This window comes from Boleophthalmus pectinirostris, unplaced genomic scaffold (genome assembly GCF_026225935.1).
Source record: "Boleophthalmus pectinirostris isolate CB_2022bp ecotype Guang Dong unplaced genomic scaffold, ASM2622593v1 HiC_scaffold_6, whole genome shotgun sequence".
Classification (NCBI taxonomy): Eukaryota; Metazoa; Chordata; class Actinopteri; order Gobiiformes; family Gobiidae; genus Boleophthalmus; species Boleophthalmus pectinirostris.
Genome location: NW_026571447.1, coordinates 13,403,541 through 13,420,459, shown reverse-complemented (window position 1 = coordinate 13,420,459; position 16,919 = coordinate 13,403,541). Strand labels below are relative to the sequence as shown.

At 38.9% G+C, this 16,919-nt stretch overlaps 1 protein-coding gene across 1 annotated transcript; it reads right to left on the bottom strand.

The window, feature by feature from the left end:
• Positions 1 to 670: 670 nt before the first annotated feature.
• LOC129411785 (mitogen-activated protein kinase kinase kinase 5-like) lies at positions 671 to 15,344 on the bottom strand. The gene is made up of 12 exons (XM_055163788.1): positions 15,320 to 15,344; positions 13,657 to 13,844; positions 11,584 to 11,752; positions 6,172 to 6,284; positions 5,734 to 5,899; positions 4,767 to 4,952; positions 4,238 to 4,343; positions 3,037 to 3,256; positions 2,482 to 2,597; positions 1,690 to 1,787; positions 1,542 to 1,618; positions 671 to 741 (listed from the first exon to the last, which is right to left on the bottom strand). The coding sequence occupies exons 2-12, from the start codon at positions 13,764 to 13,766 to the stop codon at positions 732 to 734; spliced, it is 1,371 nt and encodes a 456-aa protein (XP_055019763.1). The 5' UTR covers positions 13,767 to 13,844; positions 15,320 to 15,344; the 3' UTR covers positions 671 to 731.
• Positions 15,345 to 16,919: the final 1,575 nt, after the last annotated feature.

The window sequence follows — 16,919 nt, the reverse complement described above, 5'->3', positions numbered from 1 at the left end:
AACCAAAAAGTTACACAGTGCACTATCAACTCTAATTACTATTTTATTTTTTTAGACCGAGCTGGAAGCAATCATCACATCTAAGAAGCAACCTACACCTACGAAATAATCATCTTTTATTTTTTTGTTACCATTCATTATCAAATATGAAATCAAATACAGTTTTAGCAACAACTGCACATTGTGGTGTTACAGTAAGATTTAAATACTGTAAACTGGAATACACTTTCAAACCAACAGAAGGTTTGCCAGGGTAAAAGACAAGTCAGTAACAGCTCCCAGCCTTTGCCTCTGTAAATGATAACAGAGAAATTAAGGCATCACGTAGACCCTTGTCTCAACCAGTTAAAATTCCAGAGCAGAATTAAATAAAGATTTATTTGTTGTGTCGTATATTATCCAGTCTAGTGCTTTGATCTCTTGGCTTTATGGCCTTCTGTAGCAGATGCTGGCTTCTTTCGGTTTTTGTTCTTGTTTTTCACATTGTGTGTTTCATAATAGCGCACACCCACTTTCTTATCCTTCTTCGCCCGTTCTATTGCTCTATTTCTGTTGAGACAAAAATATAAAGGGACAAATGAGACAAAAATGTAATATATGTAATATATAAGTCTTCCGGTCATCTGCGCACATTTTTGTTCAACATAATATCTATTTTCTATTTTCCTACCTGTTTTGATGTCAGTCTGGGGGCTTGAGCAGGCTCGTCATCATCTGCTTTCCTCTTCTTGTTATTTCGTGCTGTAATGAGATAATTACACATGCATACATATTATATTATACCACACAGCAATTAATCAGTATTTTGTATTTGTGTCAAATAAAAAAAATAAAAAAAATAAAATATATACGGGTGCCCGCTGTTCTTTCCGGACCTACGTTGAACCAAAACTATACTATGTAAAACTGAAAGGTACATTAGTTATTAGTTTATTCATAAAACTTTAACTTAATTTTGTAATATTTCGAGTGTCATGTGGAGTAAATTCAAGTTCTTGTTTCCACTCGGACAAAAACGTAACACATTAAACGCCGTTTCCATAGTGACGCAAACACTTACTCCCAGCGCGACCGTAACCATCTACTGACAAGTTTACATCCCGTTACATTTTTAAACAATTAACCCTGGAGAACCCAAGACCCCTTTTCTTCTTTGGAAAATTATGAACTATACATTACCTATGTTGTTATAATGCTGTTCAAAAGAATATCTATAGTTGTGCATTGTTTCATTCACACGTTTAGCTTTTACCTTTTGTTTAATGGTTTAAACAATATCTTAAATTATGCAAAATTATTCATATGATTCTAGTGAAGGTGTATGGAGTTTAAAAACACAGTTGACCACTTCCTGTATTACCACATGACATCATAAACCTTTAAAGTATAGTTATCATAAAGAAATTATAATATAACTTCATCCAAAAATACCACATAACTACAGTGAAATAGCACTTTAAAACTGTCTTTGCATAAAATCATATTCTCTTCTTGACAGTACATGAGTGGCTGTGTGAGGAATAAGTGTGGAGGCAGCTCACCTTATCCCACAGTACATCAGATCATCCCTGCAGGCCACAGCAAACAGAATATCCAAGGTGAACTCATGGGACAGGAGCTAGAATAAACACGACTGTGATTTAGCAAGACATTGGCTTAGCCATTGATGCATTCATTTGTAAGACCTACCTTGTCAATGGTGTCTTTATCTACAGGGACAGACTTGAGCCAGCGTGCCATAGCCCTAGCCTCAGGAGTAGAGCTGTTTTGAGGACAGGAAATTTCATCTATAAAAAACAAAAAACATAAAAGGTATTAAAAGAACTGACAGAGTTGTGAAAACCATTATCCCAATATACAAGTCAAGTTTGAGCACATTTGAGCTGACTGGAGCCTGCAGGCAAGGTGTGGCTGGGACTCACTAGCACAAGTTTGGAGAAATGTTACAACCACAAGCTACTATGAGTACTAAAGAAGCAATTGAGACCATGTTACGAACTTGAGTTATGAATCACGTGTGCCTTTTGTTATAGTGTTGAGATAACTGTGCAATGGATTAACTGAAAGGAAATTTAACATAGGGAACATTTCCCAGTATTTCTGAAGGAATAAAAACATGACATTTCATATTTGAATTTCGTATCTCTACTGAACTCAAGGTAAAAGGTAGATTGTTTCTTGAAAAACTACAACGATATGACATCACAAGGTGGACATTGGGACACTGGTGGAGAATTTTGAGCTTTGGAGATGTTGACAGACTAATAATAAAGGATTATTCAAACATGTGTGAATGAAACAAAACACAACTCCCAGTATGTTTTTGAAAAGGCAACATTATAACATGGCTTAAAGGTCACAGGAATCAATGTTATGTAATATAGGACCTTTAATTAGTACACACACAATATAATCAGATCTTGGATTGAACAGTACTATGACTATGTTTACCACGACAGTTTATAATGTACATATTGTTACCAGTGCTGGTGTTTCTTGAGTTCTTGAGTGCATCTATCTGCTGCTGTTTCCTCTGGAGGGACTTTCTCAGTAAGTCCTGGTACTCCCTCTCCTTCTCACTCAGCTGCCTCAGCAGTCTGCCACACACAGGAACAGAGCTCACTCAGCACTAAGCACCATCAATATTACTTCATGTTAATCACTAGTTTGTCTCCAAGGGTCTGATAATTTACACTGGAACACTGTCACTTTATAATTAAATTGCACAGTTTAACTTTTCTGGTAGAGAAAACCGCACCGCCAGTTACTTGTCTCCATGGAGATGTTATTGCTTTAGCTCCAATATTCCAAATTATGGCATTAAACTTTTCAATTTCCATGGTGACCCCACGCACAGTAAGAATGCATGTTTTTATGCACTTTGAGCAATAAAAATACCCATAACTGAATAAATGCATCTTATATAAGTTTAATACCATATTTTGAAACATAACGGGCAAAGCAATAGCATCTCCATGGTGTCGGACCCCGAACCTGAAAACTCACACAGTGCAACTTTAAGTGAATGTACTGTACCTGCTTGTCTCTAATCGCAGCTCTCTCAAGGATTCGCTGAGGGGACAGTTTGGGTCTGAAGGAGGGCTTGGGATCTGATTAAATGTTGCTGTGGGCTGGTTGTCAAACTGTAAACGTCCCTGTGGTTCTGGGACATTTACAGGCGTATCCAAATCTGCTGGCTGCTCCTCGGGACTGCAGTCTTCGACCTCAAAGGAAGACTGCAACTGAAGCTTGAGCTCTGCAATAAAGATATACATTTACTGTTATGATGTTGTCCAATATTTGCACCAGTTCACTTCAGAAGAAAAAGTTATTGCATGTGTCATCAATCAAGTCAGTGTTTCCCAAAGTGTGGTACACGTTCCACTGGTGGTATGTCAATTCTTTCAGGTGGTACTTGGATAGCGCTTCAGTTTGTTGATTTACCAAATTTGAAGTTATTTTTAGTAAATTTTTTTTCCACCTTTGGATAATTTATTGTGTAGAAATACCGTGGAGATGACGTAGTCCATTTTTAGACCTGGTTTAGCCCTAGATTAGATGTGGAATAGTCCTGTTATATATTTTAATTTAGTTCTGGTGGTATTCGGAAAGCCACATTTTTACTTTGGTGGTACTTTGGTGTGAAAAGTCGGAGAGTCACTGGCCTAAGTGAACAATCTATGAACATGGTAATAAAATGTATGAAAATAAACACTAAATGTTTACCATGTTAAATGGTATAATATTGACTACCCATTGACTAGGCCATACTTAAACATATGTCATTATATTAAATGTGCAGTCATTTATTAAATTTTAACTTTCATTGTCAGTAATGTTGTTTTACTTAAACATAAAAAAAAAAAATATATATATATATATATATATATATATATTAATATATATAAATCACTGTGTTTTTCTGTATAAATTCTGAAATACTGTATCTAATGGAGTGAGTTGTGTAACACAAACACTAGAAACATACATTATAGAAGTCATATTTTGCCTATTGGCAAAACGTTGGTATCAATTTACTGACAGCCCTATCTTATATGTGTGTATGTGTGTGTGTGTGTGTGTGTGTGTGTGTGTGTGTGTGTGTGTGTGTGTGTGTCTGTGTGTGTGTGTGTGTGTGTGTACACAAACGGATCTGTCTGTCTGTCTGTACTTTATTTAGTTTTTTTGTTGGTTTTGTCACTAATTGGCATTGTAAAACTTCAAATTTCACTGGTACCTGGAAGAAGAACTGTTATGGCATCCTGTACAGCTTGCCTCAGCAGATTATCCAAAGCAAACATCCAATGGGGCTTCACCTGCTGCTGTCTCAAGACTTTCTTCACCTACACATAGAGAAAAATGTGGAAAAAACAATGTTCCTCTCAAATACAGCCAACAGCTTTGACCACAAGGGCTGTGTCTCAATTCTCTTTCCTTGCTTCCTTCTCCTTGATTCCTCTCCTCGATTCTCCATTTTCAGCTGTCAATCAAATGTGTCATAGTAAATGGTGTCCCAAAGAAAACCACAGAAGGAAGGCGTAAACATGAGGGAGGCTTTACAAGGCAGACATCAGATAAAGTAAAATCTTAGTCAAATTTTATTGGTCTCAGTGAGGAGTTTATATCCTCTCTCCTCACTGTGTCTCATCTGTGAGTGGGACTTCCTCACCCATTTCCTGCAGAATCAAGGAGAGGAATCAAGGAGAATGAAGTGAGGAAAGAGAAATGATACACGGCCAAGGAAAATGTGAGCTCTGGCAACTTACTGCATCCTGGAAGCTGAAGAGCACCACCTGCAGGCTGTTCAGGGGTACTTTTTCAGAGAGCAGCCTTTTCCGCAGGTTCAGGAGACTCATGGTCAGCTGTTTCTTGTCTGGGGAGCGGATGTTGTTTCGCAAGCAGATAATGAGTTCTGTAATGTCTTCGTCAGAGAGGCAGGACCCATCCCCATCCTTAGAGAGATGAAGAGATTTATTATTATAAGTTCTGAGCATTGATCATGTGTACTGTAAACACTACAGGGAAAGCAGTCAGCCATGTCATATACTCTGATAATGTTTTGCCAAGTCACATGAAAAAGCTAGACAGAAATAAGGAAGAGAGTCTTGAGTTATTTTTACTCGGTGGAAAAATGTTACCATTTATCTAGTATCATTTTAAAACTTAAAAATAATAACAACATAGACCTTAAGGAAGATGTTAAGATATACATATAAACACACTAGATTTAAAAAGTACTATTTCTGAACACTATCAATAACTTGCACTGCTTAGATATCTGTGGGTTTCTGAATGATGAAAAGTTAGGATTAGGAACATTAGCATAGCAATTATTCAAAGCAATGTTGGGTCCATATAGCAATAAGCTGCAAATTCATACCATAATAAAACAATATTATTCCTTTATATACTGTACTATCTGCAAGATAGCTGCCATAAAAACAGAACAGCTGTTTGGTGCATATTCAGCATATAAAACATTTCAGTTAGCAGTTAAACAATGCTATATAAGAAAAGATCATGGTCACAGCACTGGTCAAACATCCAAAGGCATCATATAACAGGAAGCTGCAATTTTAAAGCACAATTAAACCAATATTATTCTTATATTATACATATATACTGCACTTTTTGTAAATTAACAGCCATAACAGCATACAAAAACATTTCAGTTATCAGTTAAACAATGACATAAGGGAAAATAAAATTATATCACAGTGTGGTGTGTCTGACCTCTGGGCTGGACTCCTGGACGTTGCTGACCACCAGGCTGATGTAGTCGGTCAGGACCCTGTACAGGGTGGCCCTCCTCTCACTGTCCTTCCTCAGCATGAACAGACCCACGCTCTCCCCTGTGGGGCAGGGACTGGTCAGGTCTCCAGGAGACTCATCAGGCATCCTGGTCAACAATGGAAACAAGCAAACACTGGATTTGATTTGGACTTAAAGGTGCATTGTGTAACTTTTCTGGTGGAGGGTCTGTCAAATGCTTTCCTCAGTAGAGATGTTATTGCTTTGACTGGAATGTTGGAATGTCACAGTATGGCATTAAATCTTTTTATTTTTATGGAGACCAATTCAGGACAACTAACAGGTTAGATCTGTGGAGAAGCAACCCTGTTCACAGTCAGAATTCTTGTTTTTCTAGGTATTTTTGAGCTATAAAACCACCTGTAATTGAATAAATGCAAGGTAGAGCTGTTTAATGGGTTCTGGTGTCTTGCTACGAGGCACATGGGCAGGTTGTTCAAGGTCTCCACCAGATTGATCATGGAACTGTAGTCCTGAAAACAAAAGGAGAAGTGTAGGGTGTTGGGTCATTCATCTGAAATTCAACCCCAGATAAAATATGAACACATACTAAACAAGCCCAAGCAAGGATACTCTGTAGGGCATTCACACAAATACATAACATGTATTTAAAGGGCCATATCACACTAGTTTCTGATCTAGGTTATATATAAATATGTTATTTCCTCATCACAAACATAGCTGGAGTTGTGCTTTGTTTCATTCACACATGTGTAACACACAAATCCTGTGCATATCCAGCATATCCTGTTCTTCTCTCAAACAGAAAACACTCTACTGCCTTGTGATGTCACGTGGTTATACAAGAAGCACTCCACTATTTTTTATCCCATACACCTTCACTAGAATCATTTGGATGATGACATTTGTAGATGTAGACAGTAATACACCATGATTACTCAAACATGTGTGACTGAAAGTCCATGTATGTTTTTGAGGTGATGACAACATTATAACATAACTTAAAACTCACAAGAGTCAATTTTGTGTAATATAGGACCTTTAAATAGTCTTGTCTATTTGATAATGAATTCATACAGAAATCAATCACTTTATCATTTATTAGGGGTGGTATGATATGAATCTTTCTTTTGTTTGTTTTTTTAGCTAATATCTCTGAATAACATAATGTATGTATATGTGAGTGTTGTGTATGTTATTCAAAATACAATGATTTTTTTTGTGATGTTTACTTCCTTTGCTGCTCTTTTCAAATGTATCTTGTTGCATGTCAGCACTGCTTCCTGTGTCCAGTCCAGTCCAGTGTGTAATTTAATTCAAAATAATGACTGTAGTGGCAGTTTAACTCCAGTCTGCCACTATAGCTGTGAGGGCTGTGTGGCTTTAGCTTGACTCATGTGTCTAAGATGAAAACTGAAAGATTCAATGTCCAAACTTACAGAATATTGATTATGAGGTTTAATTGTAGATGCAGCTTCCATAACTGAAGAATACACAAAATATCCTGATCACACGGTCAAAAAACTGTATGGCCTCAACCCCCTACAGCTTCCACACAAAGAATAATCAGGCCACAAAGGCCACCTGGCTATGAGCCACTAGGCTCCACCCCTAAGGCTCCACCCCAAACAACTTGAACCAATGTGGGTCAAAAATGGCCGTAACACTCCCGGCCCCTAATTATAATGCAGGAGCACTTATAATTACCAAAACAGAAAATTTACAATTTTCCTTTGCATCTATAAGTTATCAATTTACCAATAACCTTCTTTTCTACTTTCTACTAAATGTTACTCAATTTGCTTTTAGCTATTACATCTAGTTTAATGTTAACTCTATCAATAATATCCCCACAATTACAAGTCATTATTTCAATCAAAAATTATTGTTTCAAAAGATGTTAAATCATTGTCTCTTTAGCTGTCACTGTTTAATTTTCTTCCACTTTCTCTCGTATGCCGGCATTTCCATTTCCTATTGTAAATCCAGTTAGTCCAAGGTAACTTCATAAGTTGCCTTTCCACAATTCCTGAAGAGACAGGTCTGATAGGTCTCGTTGTTTGTCCATAGTTCTCATTCTATCAAATGAATCGCTGGTATTCCCGGCCCCATTTGGGGTAGTCATAACATAACTTGAGTATACTGCTGCACTAGGAATCAAATCAGGTTCTTGGTTTCTTCCAGAACTTTCCCGTTTGGGGTGATTTTGTGATTTATAGATGTGGAGAACTTTTGGATGTTCTCTGGCGCATGTAGAACAGGAAAGCTTGTTTCTGCAGTTTTGGGCAAGATGTCCTTTATTCAAGCAACTAAAACACAGGCCTGCTTTTCTTAGTATTCTAAGTTTTTCTGGGTGGCGTCTAGAAGCAAACTGGAAGCACTCTGAAAAGGTATGAGCCTTTTCACAATAGAAGCATGGCTTGATAAAGGCACTCCTTCGTCTACCCTTCAGGATGTTCTTGTTTCTCTCAAATTTAACTGACCCCTTTTCAACATTTCTTGAAGCTGCGAACTGAAGATTTCCAAACACTGGGTCATTGAGAATTCTTGCTTCACGGGTGACAAAAGAAATCAGATCGACAAATTTTGCCATTGCACCTGTATTATTTAAAACGTCAAATGCATATTCTCTCCACTTCTCTCTGGTCTTAAATGGGAACTTTGAGATGACAATTTTCAGGTTGGTTGTACTGTCCATTTTCATCCAAGTAATCCACTTCCTTCATGATATTATAGTAGCTCATCAGAAAAATGGAAAAGCTATTGAAAGCTTTAGGATCCTCTGATTGTATCTGAGGCCATTCAAACAACTTGTCCATCAGAGCAGTGGCTATTCTGACTGGATGTCCATAGAAGTCCTCCAGTAAGCGCATAGCTTCAGCATATCCTTGAGATGATGGCATATGCTGGCAGCTTTTAATCAACATCTGAGGTTCACCTCTTGTATATTTCTCCAAATAGTATAGCATAGCATATCTGAATTATTGTCTGTTCTTGAGCCAATTACATGATTAAATGCTTTCACAAAAGACTTGAACTCAAGAGGGTCTCCAGTAAAAACAGGAATATCAAGTTTGGGAAGTTGCACCCATATTCAGTTGTTTCACAAGCATCTCTGTGATGTCCATCTGTCGCTTTAATAACTCCAAAATTTCCCTATGGAAGTTCGGCTCCACTTGTACAATGCCGACAGGCTTGGTGAACATTGGGAATTTGTCCACACTATTTGCATCTTCCACAGTAAAGTTCAACATATCTTCATCAATTTCTTTATCCAAATCAGCAATATCATAGTCTTCATCAAAGTCTTTCATTTGATGTTCTTCTTCCAGGTTATGGATATATTTTACCTCTTTTGTCTGTCCTGTTGTCTTTGGCACCATCTTTTGTCCATCTTCTGTAACTGTAGTAGCTCCACATGGTTCCTCTTCAGTTGGTGGTGTGGGGCATTTGAACAAAGAACCCAACAAATCACATCCAATTAAGCACAGTGCAAGACACTGGCTTTTCCACACATCAAAATGCATGTGCATCTTGGTCCAAAAGTTGATCTTTGGTTTCAACTGGAATGTGCAGTATATATTCCAAACAAAGACAACAACAATAATCCATCCAGTGTCCATCTTGTTTGGTTAGTCCACAATTTCTTCAGAGTCCAAAAAGCAGCCAAGTTTTTTGACTTAATGTAGTGGCAGTTTAACTCCAGTCTGCCACTATAGCTGTGAGGGCTGTGTGGCTTTAGCTTGACTCATGTGTCTAAGATGAAAACTGAAAGATTCAATGTCCAAACTTACAGAATATTGATTATGAGGTTTAATTGTAGATGCAGCTTCCATAACTGAAGAATACACAAAATATCCTGATCACACGGTCAAAAAACTGTATGGCCTCAACCCCCTACAGCTTCCACACAAAGAATAATCAGGCCACAAAGGCCACCTGGCTATGAGCCACTAGGCTCCACCCCTAAGGCTCCACCCCAAACAACTTGAACCAATGTGGGTCAAAAATGGCCGTAACAATGACTTTATCTGCATCTCTATTTCCATGCACTACTCTCACCAATTACACATACAGAGGAAATTTACCCTAAGACATCAAATTACATTAAATAAGACACACCAAAACGAGACGGCTTAGTTTTTACTTGCGCAAGGAGAGAGCTGTCCGAACACTGTCTGACCCTCTTCTGACAGCTACTCCCCAACAGCAGGTTTTAGGGCGGCAGTAGCTCAGTTGGTAGAGCATTCGCCCACTGACCCACAGGTTGGCTGGTGTGATTCCAGCTCCCACAGATGAATGCTGCCGTTGTGTCCTTGGGCAAGACACTTAACCCACCTTGCCCACAGTGTCTGCGTACACTGGTGTATGAATGTGTGTGTGAATGGGTGAGTGGTTCCTTGTTGTAAAGCGCTTTGAGTGCCTTCAAGGTGGAAAAGTGTGACCATTTATTGCAGTCATTTCACAGATAACAATACAGTACATTATGTTATATCACGCAATGGTTACAATGATCACATACTAACAATCTTTAGGCTAAACCAGCCCCCCATTTCACACTTGCTTACACGCTCCAGGTGATAAACAATTTGGTCAGTTTTCTCCCAAAAACTTATGCTAACCACATGAGGGAAAAAAACCCTTAGCTGTCTTCTCATTAAGCTAATCTACTGAGTCACCCATGAGTCAGGAGTTCTTGTACTAGGACATATGATATACATATGGAAAAACCCTAAAACGCAATTGTTGATAACTTTAATCACACACACAAATGATTATGATTTTAAATGATTCATAATATTTAAAATAACACAGAAATTCTTTCACAGTTGGCTATACCTTTCTTGGAAGTGAGCTTTTTTCAAAGTTTTATAGTACACTTTTTACCTACAACCACTTCAAATACAAAATAAAAGCTGTGCAACACTACTTAAAAGGTGCATTGTGCAACTTTTCAAGTTGCACTTCTCTAGAAATACTATTGCTTTGTCTAGAATTCTCCACAGTACAGATTACATCTATCTATAATGACTAATAATAACTAATAATAACTAAAACAGAAGTGACTGACAGTATCACTGTTTTCATCCAATTCTCTGATTCATGGTGAATTTTCAAGAGTTACAAAAAAGCAAACAGATGGCAGAGATTTAGGAAATATAAGGAAACAACTGCATGACACTATCCCAGACAGTTGTTTTTGTGTAATGATGAAATATCGCAGTGGCAGAAAGAAGTAAGTGGGCGGGGCTAGAAGTTCAAACTAAATCAAATTCCTGACTCCTGATTTGGAAATTACCGGTAGGTACAGGCCCTTAAAGAAATCAAAGATTGTAGTATGTTCTTTTATTACTTATCTCTGTATGTTTTTATATGTTTAAGGTCACTGATTATTACTGTATAGGGTTAACTGCCTCCTGGGCACGTCCCACTAGGAGGAGACCCCAGGGAAGACCCAGGACACGCTGGAGGGACTATGTCTCTCGGCTGGCCTGGGAATGCCTTTGGGGCCCCCCCGGAGGAACTGGAGGACGTGTCTGGGGTGAAGGAAGTCTGGGAGTCCCTGCTTAGACTGCTGCCCTCGCAACCCAGCCCCGGATAAGTGGAAGAAAATGGATGGATTGGTCAATTAGGTACAAAGGGATAAATTACAATTTCAGTCATGTTATTTAGTTAAACACAGAGAAGATACATACATTCCATTAAAACCAAGTAATTCACCAGTTTAAAAAATCATGTATGGATTTATAACAACAAAAATACTGTTTACAGCAAGTCGTGGCGACTTGCTGTAAATAAGTCTCCCCTCACCTGGATGTCTCTGTAGGACAGCAGCAGGTTCATGACGATATCAGGTGTAAGCAGGTCCACACTGTCCAGACGAGCCTCGATCCTCTTCAGCTCCTCGCTCAGGGCCTGTCCTCGTAATCGCTCCCTGGCCATCCGGATGTCATGTCGGATGGACTCCCGGAAGTACTCACTGCAAAACCACAAAAGAGACATTTTAAACCATAGAAGAAATGATGTTCTCCCCCGGAGGAGTTGGAGGACGTGTCTGGGGTGAGGAAATCTGCGAGTCCCTGCTCAGACTGCTGCCCCCGCGACCCGGCCCCGGATAAGCGGAAGAAAATGTATGGAAGGAAGAAATTATGTGTTATGATACCGTAATGATTGATCAGCATAATAGTGACTATGCTGCTGTTAAAATTTTGATAATCATTATTTGGGCTATACACAGTATAAAATACATGCTGAAAGGCCTTTTATAACAGACATAGGCCTGTCAAGATAACAAATTTAAAGCATGAAATATTCCAATAAACACTAATATTGAAAATACCACTGTCACAAATAGGAATGGGCATGATTAGTCGACTAATCAATAATTGATCATTAAGAATTTCGTTGATTACGCTTCATTTCTAATCGACAAACCGAATGTAGGTTTCTGGGAGTAGATATAAAGCTGCGACTGACAGCGCAAACACTAGAGTTGTAGCCTCTCAGTCCTACGTTTGGGCTCTGGCACGTCCTTGGAGATCACTGTACCACTCAATGAGTGTGTTGCACATCAGTATCCCAGGTTTGTCATGGTGCATGTATATATTCATGCATCAACATCCCTCTGTCACAGAAAAGTCCGACAAAAGCTGAACTGCATCAGCGCACAAGAGCATTTTTTTTTTTTTTTCCCTTTCCGATTAATTAAATTTCATCGAATGCCCATCCCTAGTCACAAAGCAGGATAATCACCAGTAAACCCATTTTTTAACATACTGAATCATTAAAAAGGCCTGAGGTGTAAAAATAAATAGCAGAATGAATCGAGAATTAACCATAGCAGTTATTCATTCTACTTTCATAACAAATATAGTAATTACTGTGAATGACATTATGTCACACACATCTGTCCTGAAGGAAATAATCTATGGCTGCTGCTAGTAATGACTCGGAATATCCTTTGCAGCAGATGCAGCAGAAGGTCAACTCAATCTGAAGCTCTGTGACTGAAATTAAACTTTAATCTCATCTTTATTTTAACACAATCTGACCAGAAAGAAGTGGCTTAGTTGGAACTACAACAGGGAAGATGATTTGTGCTGTTAAACAAGTCTCTCACACACACACAAAAAAAAATCACAGTCACAAGCCAGCAACAAATTTTCAATTAGTCACTCTCACCTTTTTTTTGTTGAAAATCAAACACCTAAACAGGGCCATGAACGCTAGTAATAATAACAAGCTCCTGAAAATGCATTGTTAAAATTCTTTTTTTTTTTTTTTTTTAAGCTTTAGCCCATCTTCAGACTTTTTTGGCAGTGTTTTTTCTAATGTGTGCATTGTGTCTCCAGGGTAACTATATGTGGAACATCCATGGATCTATAATAAGAACGCCAATAAGCACAGGCCATTGAAAACAATCCAGATCTTATTATAGATCTTATTATACTTCCACGAGAACACCTCCAGTATTTTGTCAATGCAAAGTATAGGATAACTAGATCTTCAAAATTAAAAACTAGGACACATCTAGGTTGGGATGTTAGTATAAATAAAATTGTGAAAAGAGCGAGTAACATTGTCCATTTTTGACTCACTCGTGGGTCAGTATAAAATCTGAGGGACTTTTGTTGGTGCATTTTTCGCTTTATGGTCATTTTCAAGCAGTTTTCTGTATTTTAGCTAAACAAATGACAATATATTCCCCTTTTTACTGTTGACGGGTATCAAATTGGTCAAAAACAGGGACATTTTTTGTATAAAACTGAGACAAATCACTTGTTTTGGATAAATCTGCTAGGACACGGGACACAGAGCTCAAAACTGGGACTATCCAGGGTAAATAGGGACATCTGGTCACCCTGGCAAAGTATCAATTTCTACCTGGACTGGACTTGCACAGTGTTGAGCAGGTGGACCAGTCTCTCTACCAGAGGAGTGAGGAGAGGCTCCAGTTGGAAAGTGGGCTGCATGAGCTCTTGGATTCCCGTCATGATGGTGGCATCACAGACAAACACTTTTCCCTGAGGTGATACTACATACGGGATGAAGGTGTAACTGCTGCACTGCTCCTACAAAACAGGAAACACATGGAAAAGTACCACATTGACAACAGCCCTTTATAAAATGCTTTCAATAATATTCAGCAAAGCAGCTGTATGCCTCAGTGCAGTGGGGCATGTTGTATGAAAGAAAATTGAACACTTGAAGGGCCCATATCACACTATTTATCCATGTTATAATGTCGTTTCCTCATCAAAAAGATACCTGGAGTTGTGTTTTGTTTTATTCACACATGTTTAACACACACAAATCCTGCATATTTAGGCTGACTTCATCCCTTAAGGTGAAAACACTTGTGACATCACCTTGGGATGTTATGTGGTAATACAGGAAGTGCTCTACTGTGTTTTCAAACTCCACACACCTTCACTAGAATCATTTGGATGATTTCATACCTGTAATTGTCAATCTCTACTGAACTAAAAGGTAAATGGTAGCTATTAACTTGAAAATTACAGCTTCGTGATATCACAAGGTGGAACAGAACATTTTGAGTTTTGGAGATATAGACAGAGTAATAATAATGGTTACTTAAACATGTGTAAATGTGTAACAAAACACAACTCCAGATATGTTTTTGAGGTGGTAACAACATTTGAACATGGCTTAAAGCTCACAGAAGTGAATTTAACAGAATATAGGACCTTTAATTTTGTCCCATTTTATCTTTCACATCTTCAGAGAACTTGTCTTATCTAAAATAAACAAGCCTAATGTACCTCAAGGCAGAGTTTGATTTAAAAAAAAAAAAAAAAAAAAAAAAGGGTGCCAGGACCATTGAGTTGCGGGTGAAGGGCAGCTGCTACTTACCATTACTGTGACCACTTCAGTAAAGCAACTGTAGACAAGGCTGTGCACTAATCCTGTAGGCTACAGGCAGGCTAACCAATATCCTTATTTAGCTTGTTGCTTGTAAACCCCATTAGTCTAGTCACTGGCCAGACTACTCATTGAGATTATTGATGGATAAATCTTAAAGTGCCTAGAGTACTTTATCTTTTCACCTACGTTATAATTTTAGTTTCTTTATCAGAAATTTTCGTGAAATTGTGTTTTGTTTCATTCACATGTTTAACTCACAACGCCAGCCTGTTTTGGCTGTTATTCTCTCAAACTGAAAACATCCTGTTCCACCATGTGATGTCATGTGGTAATAAAGGAAGTGCTCCATTGTGTTTTTAAACTCCATCCACCTTCAGTAGAATCATTTGGATAATTTCAGCCATGGAATTGCCTGTCTCTGCTGAACTAAATACAGAAGGTAGCTGTTAACTTGAAAACTACATTTTAGAGTTTTTGATGAAGTAACATTACAGCATGGCTTAACACTCACAACAGCTATCATCATCATTTCATGTAATAGAGGACTTTTAAATTCATTAAGTCCAAGTGAAAAAATGCCAAGCTCAAGATAAAACGGAAACCCATCCCAAGACTTGAAATGAAGGAGCACACAGTCAACAGCCTTTATCCTGGGCTGTACCTTAACCGCGTGCAGGTCACTGTCCTGCTTGCACTGTTGGGCAAGTTACTTTGAAACTGTAATGCGTTATTTATTACCTATTACTGTCATTTCAAAGTAATTCGTTACATTACAATATTACTGCATTTAAAATGTAAGGCATTACATTACTATTGCATTACTTTAAGTTACTCTCACCAAAATAACTTTTGCGCTGTATATGGACTGAACCAGGACTAAACCAGGTCTAAACCAGGACTAAACCAGAGCTGAACCAGGACTAAACCAGAAGTGAACTAGGACTAAACTAGAACTGAACTAGGACTAAAACAGGACTCACTGTAGGGACTGGCTCGAAGGTGACCGCAGGAGAAAGGAGCGGCTCTGCTCCGCACCTCACGGAGGTAAGAGCGGCTGTCACCCGATCGCGCTTTATGGACCCTGCTGCTCGGGCTCACGGTCCTGATTTCACCAACTATTTGCAGGTACCCGAGCCGGTGCAAGACTCTGTTACAGCGCGTAACTTCTACCTTCCTTCATCGTGTCCAGAAGTCCAACTTTTTGTGTGATGGGTTGCATCTTCCTCTGTCTTTTGGGTGCAAGTGCAGGAGCCTTTGTCAGTGCAGAACGTTTCGTCGACGTTGTGGGTTTCGTCGGGGAGAAAACTTGCAACCGTACAGCACTTCAGAATCACACTGATACAGATTGAACATGTATTTAAATTTGGCAGCTGAACACATTCTGTACTGTACTGTACAGGAGACAGGAGTCCCTTGGCCAGTCAGGACGCAGCGGGAGGGACGCAATACGCATTCATATAATGTAAAAAAAAAAGCAGGGCATGCAAAATTGCACAAAAAAAAAAAAAAAAAAAAAAAAATCTGCGACACAGCGAAATGTGAACTGCGATAGAGGGAGGGACGAGTGTAAACCAGGTCTAAACCAGAACTGACCCAGGTCTAAACCAGGTCTAAACCAAAACTGACCCAGGTCTAAACCAGGTCTAAACCAAAACTGACCCAGGTCTAAACCAGGTCTAAACCAAAATTGAAACCAGGTCTAAACCAAAACTGACCCAGGTCTAAACAGCGTGGAGTTCTTTGTCAGTCCTTTCGCCCGCGGTTACCTGAAGGTCTATGAGGGCGCATCTCCGGCGTTTCACCGCTGCTGATATCGAGGTGATTTTAGCGAATTTGTATGAAGAAAAACCCACCACTTCAATCCAGGTTAAAAAAAAACACTGTAACGCGCGTTACTCACATTTGTACCGAGTAAAATATTACTATTTTTTCCCCTGTAATGCCTTACATTACTGCGTTACAGCAAAAAGTAATGCATTACTGTAATTCGTTACTTTTATAACGCGTTACTCCCAACACTGCCTGCTTGTAACAGTAGAGGATGATGTTGTTGGTCATGCTGAAGCTCTCTCTCACTCCCAGGTGGTAGAAGAGAGAAGGCTGACAGAACGTGTCACTCATCTCCACCACTGCTACATCTGTGTGAGAAAAAGACATGCAAAACGCGGTTGAGGCTGGGAGACGGGCGTAGTCTACTACCCCCGGTCCTGTCCGCATGCCCGTACTTGCCTGAGTTGTAAAAACTATCCAGAATGTCAGTT

Coding starts and splice junctions, on each gene's coding strand:
- LOC129411785 (XM_055163788.1), bottom strand. CDS start 13,766: ATGACGGGAATCCAAGAGCTCATGCAGCCCACTTTCCAACTGGAGCCT. Junction 6,285..11,583: donor TGTCCTACAGAGACATCCAG/GTGAGGGGAGAC, acceptor TTTTGTTTTCAG/GACTACAGTTCCATGATCAA. Junction 3,257..4,237: donor CATAACAGTTCTTCTTCCAG/GTACCAGTGAAA, acceptor TCTTTATTGCAG/AGCTCAAGCTTCAGTTGCAG.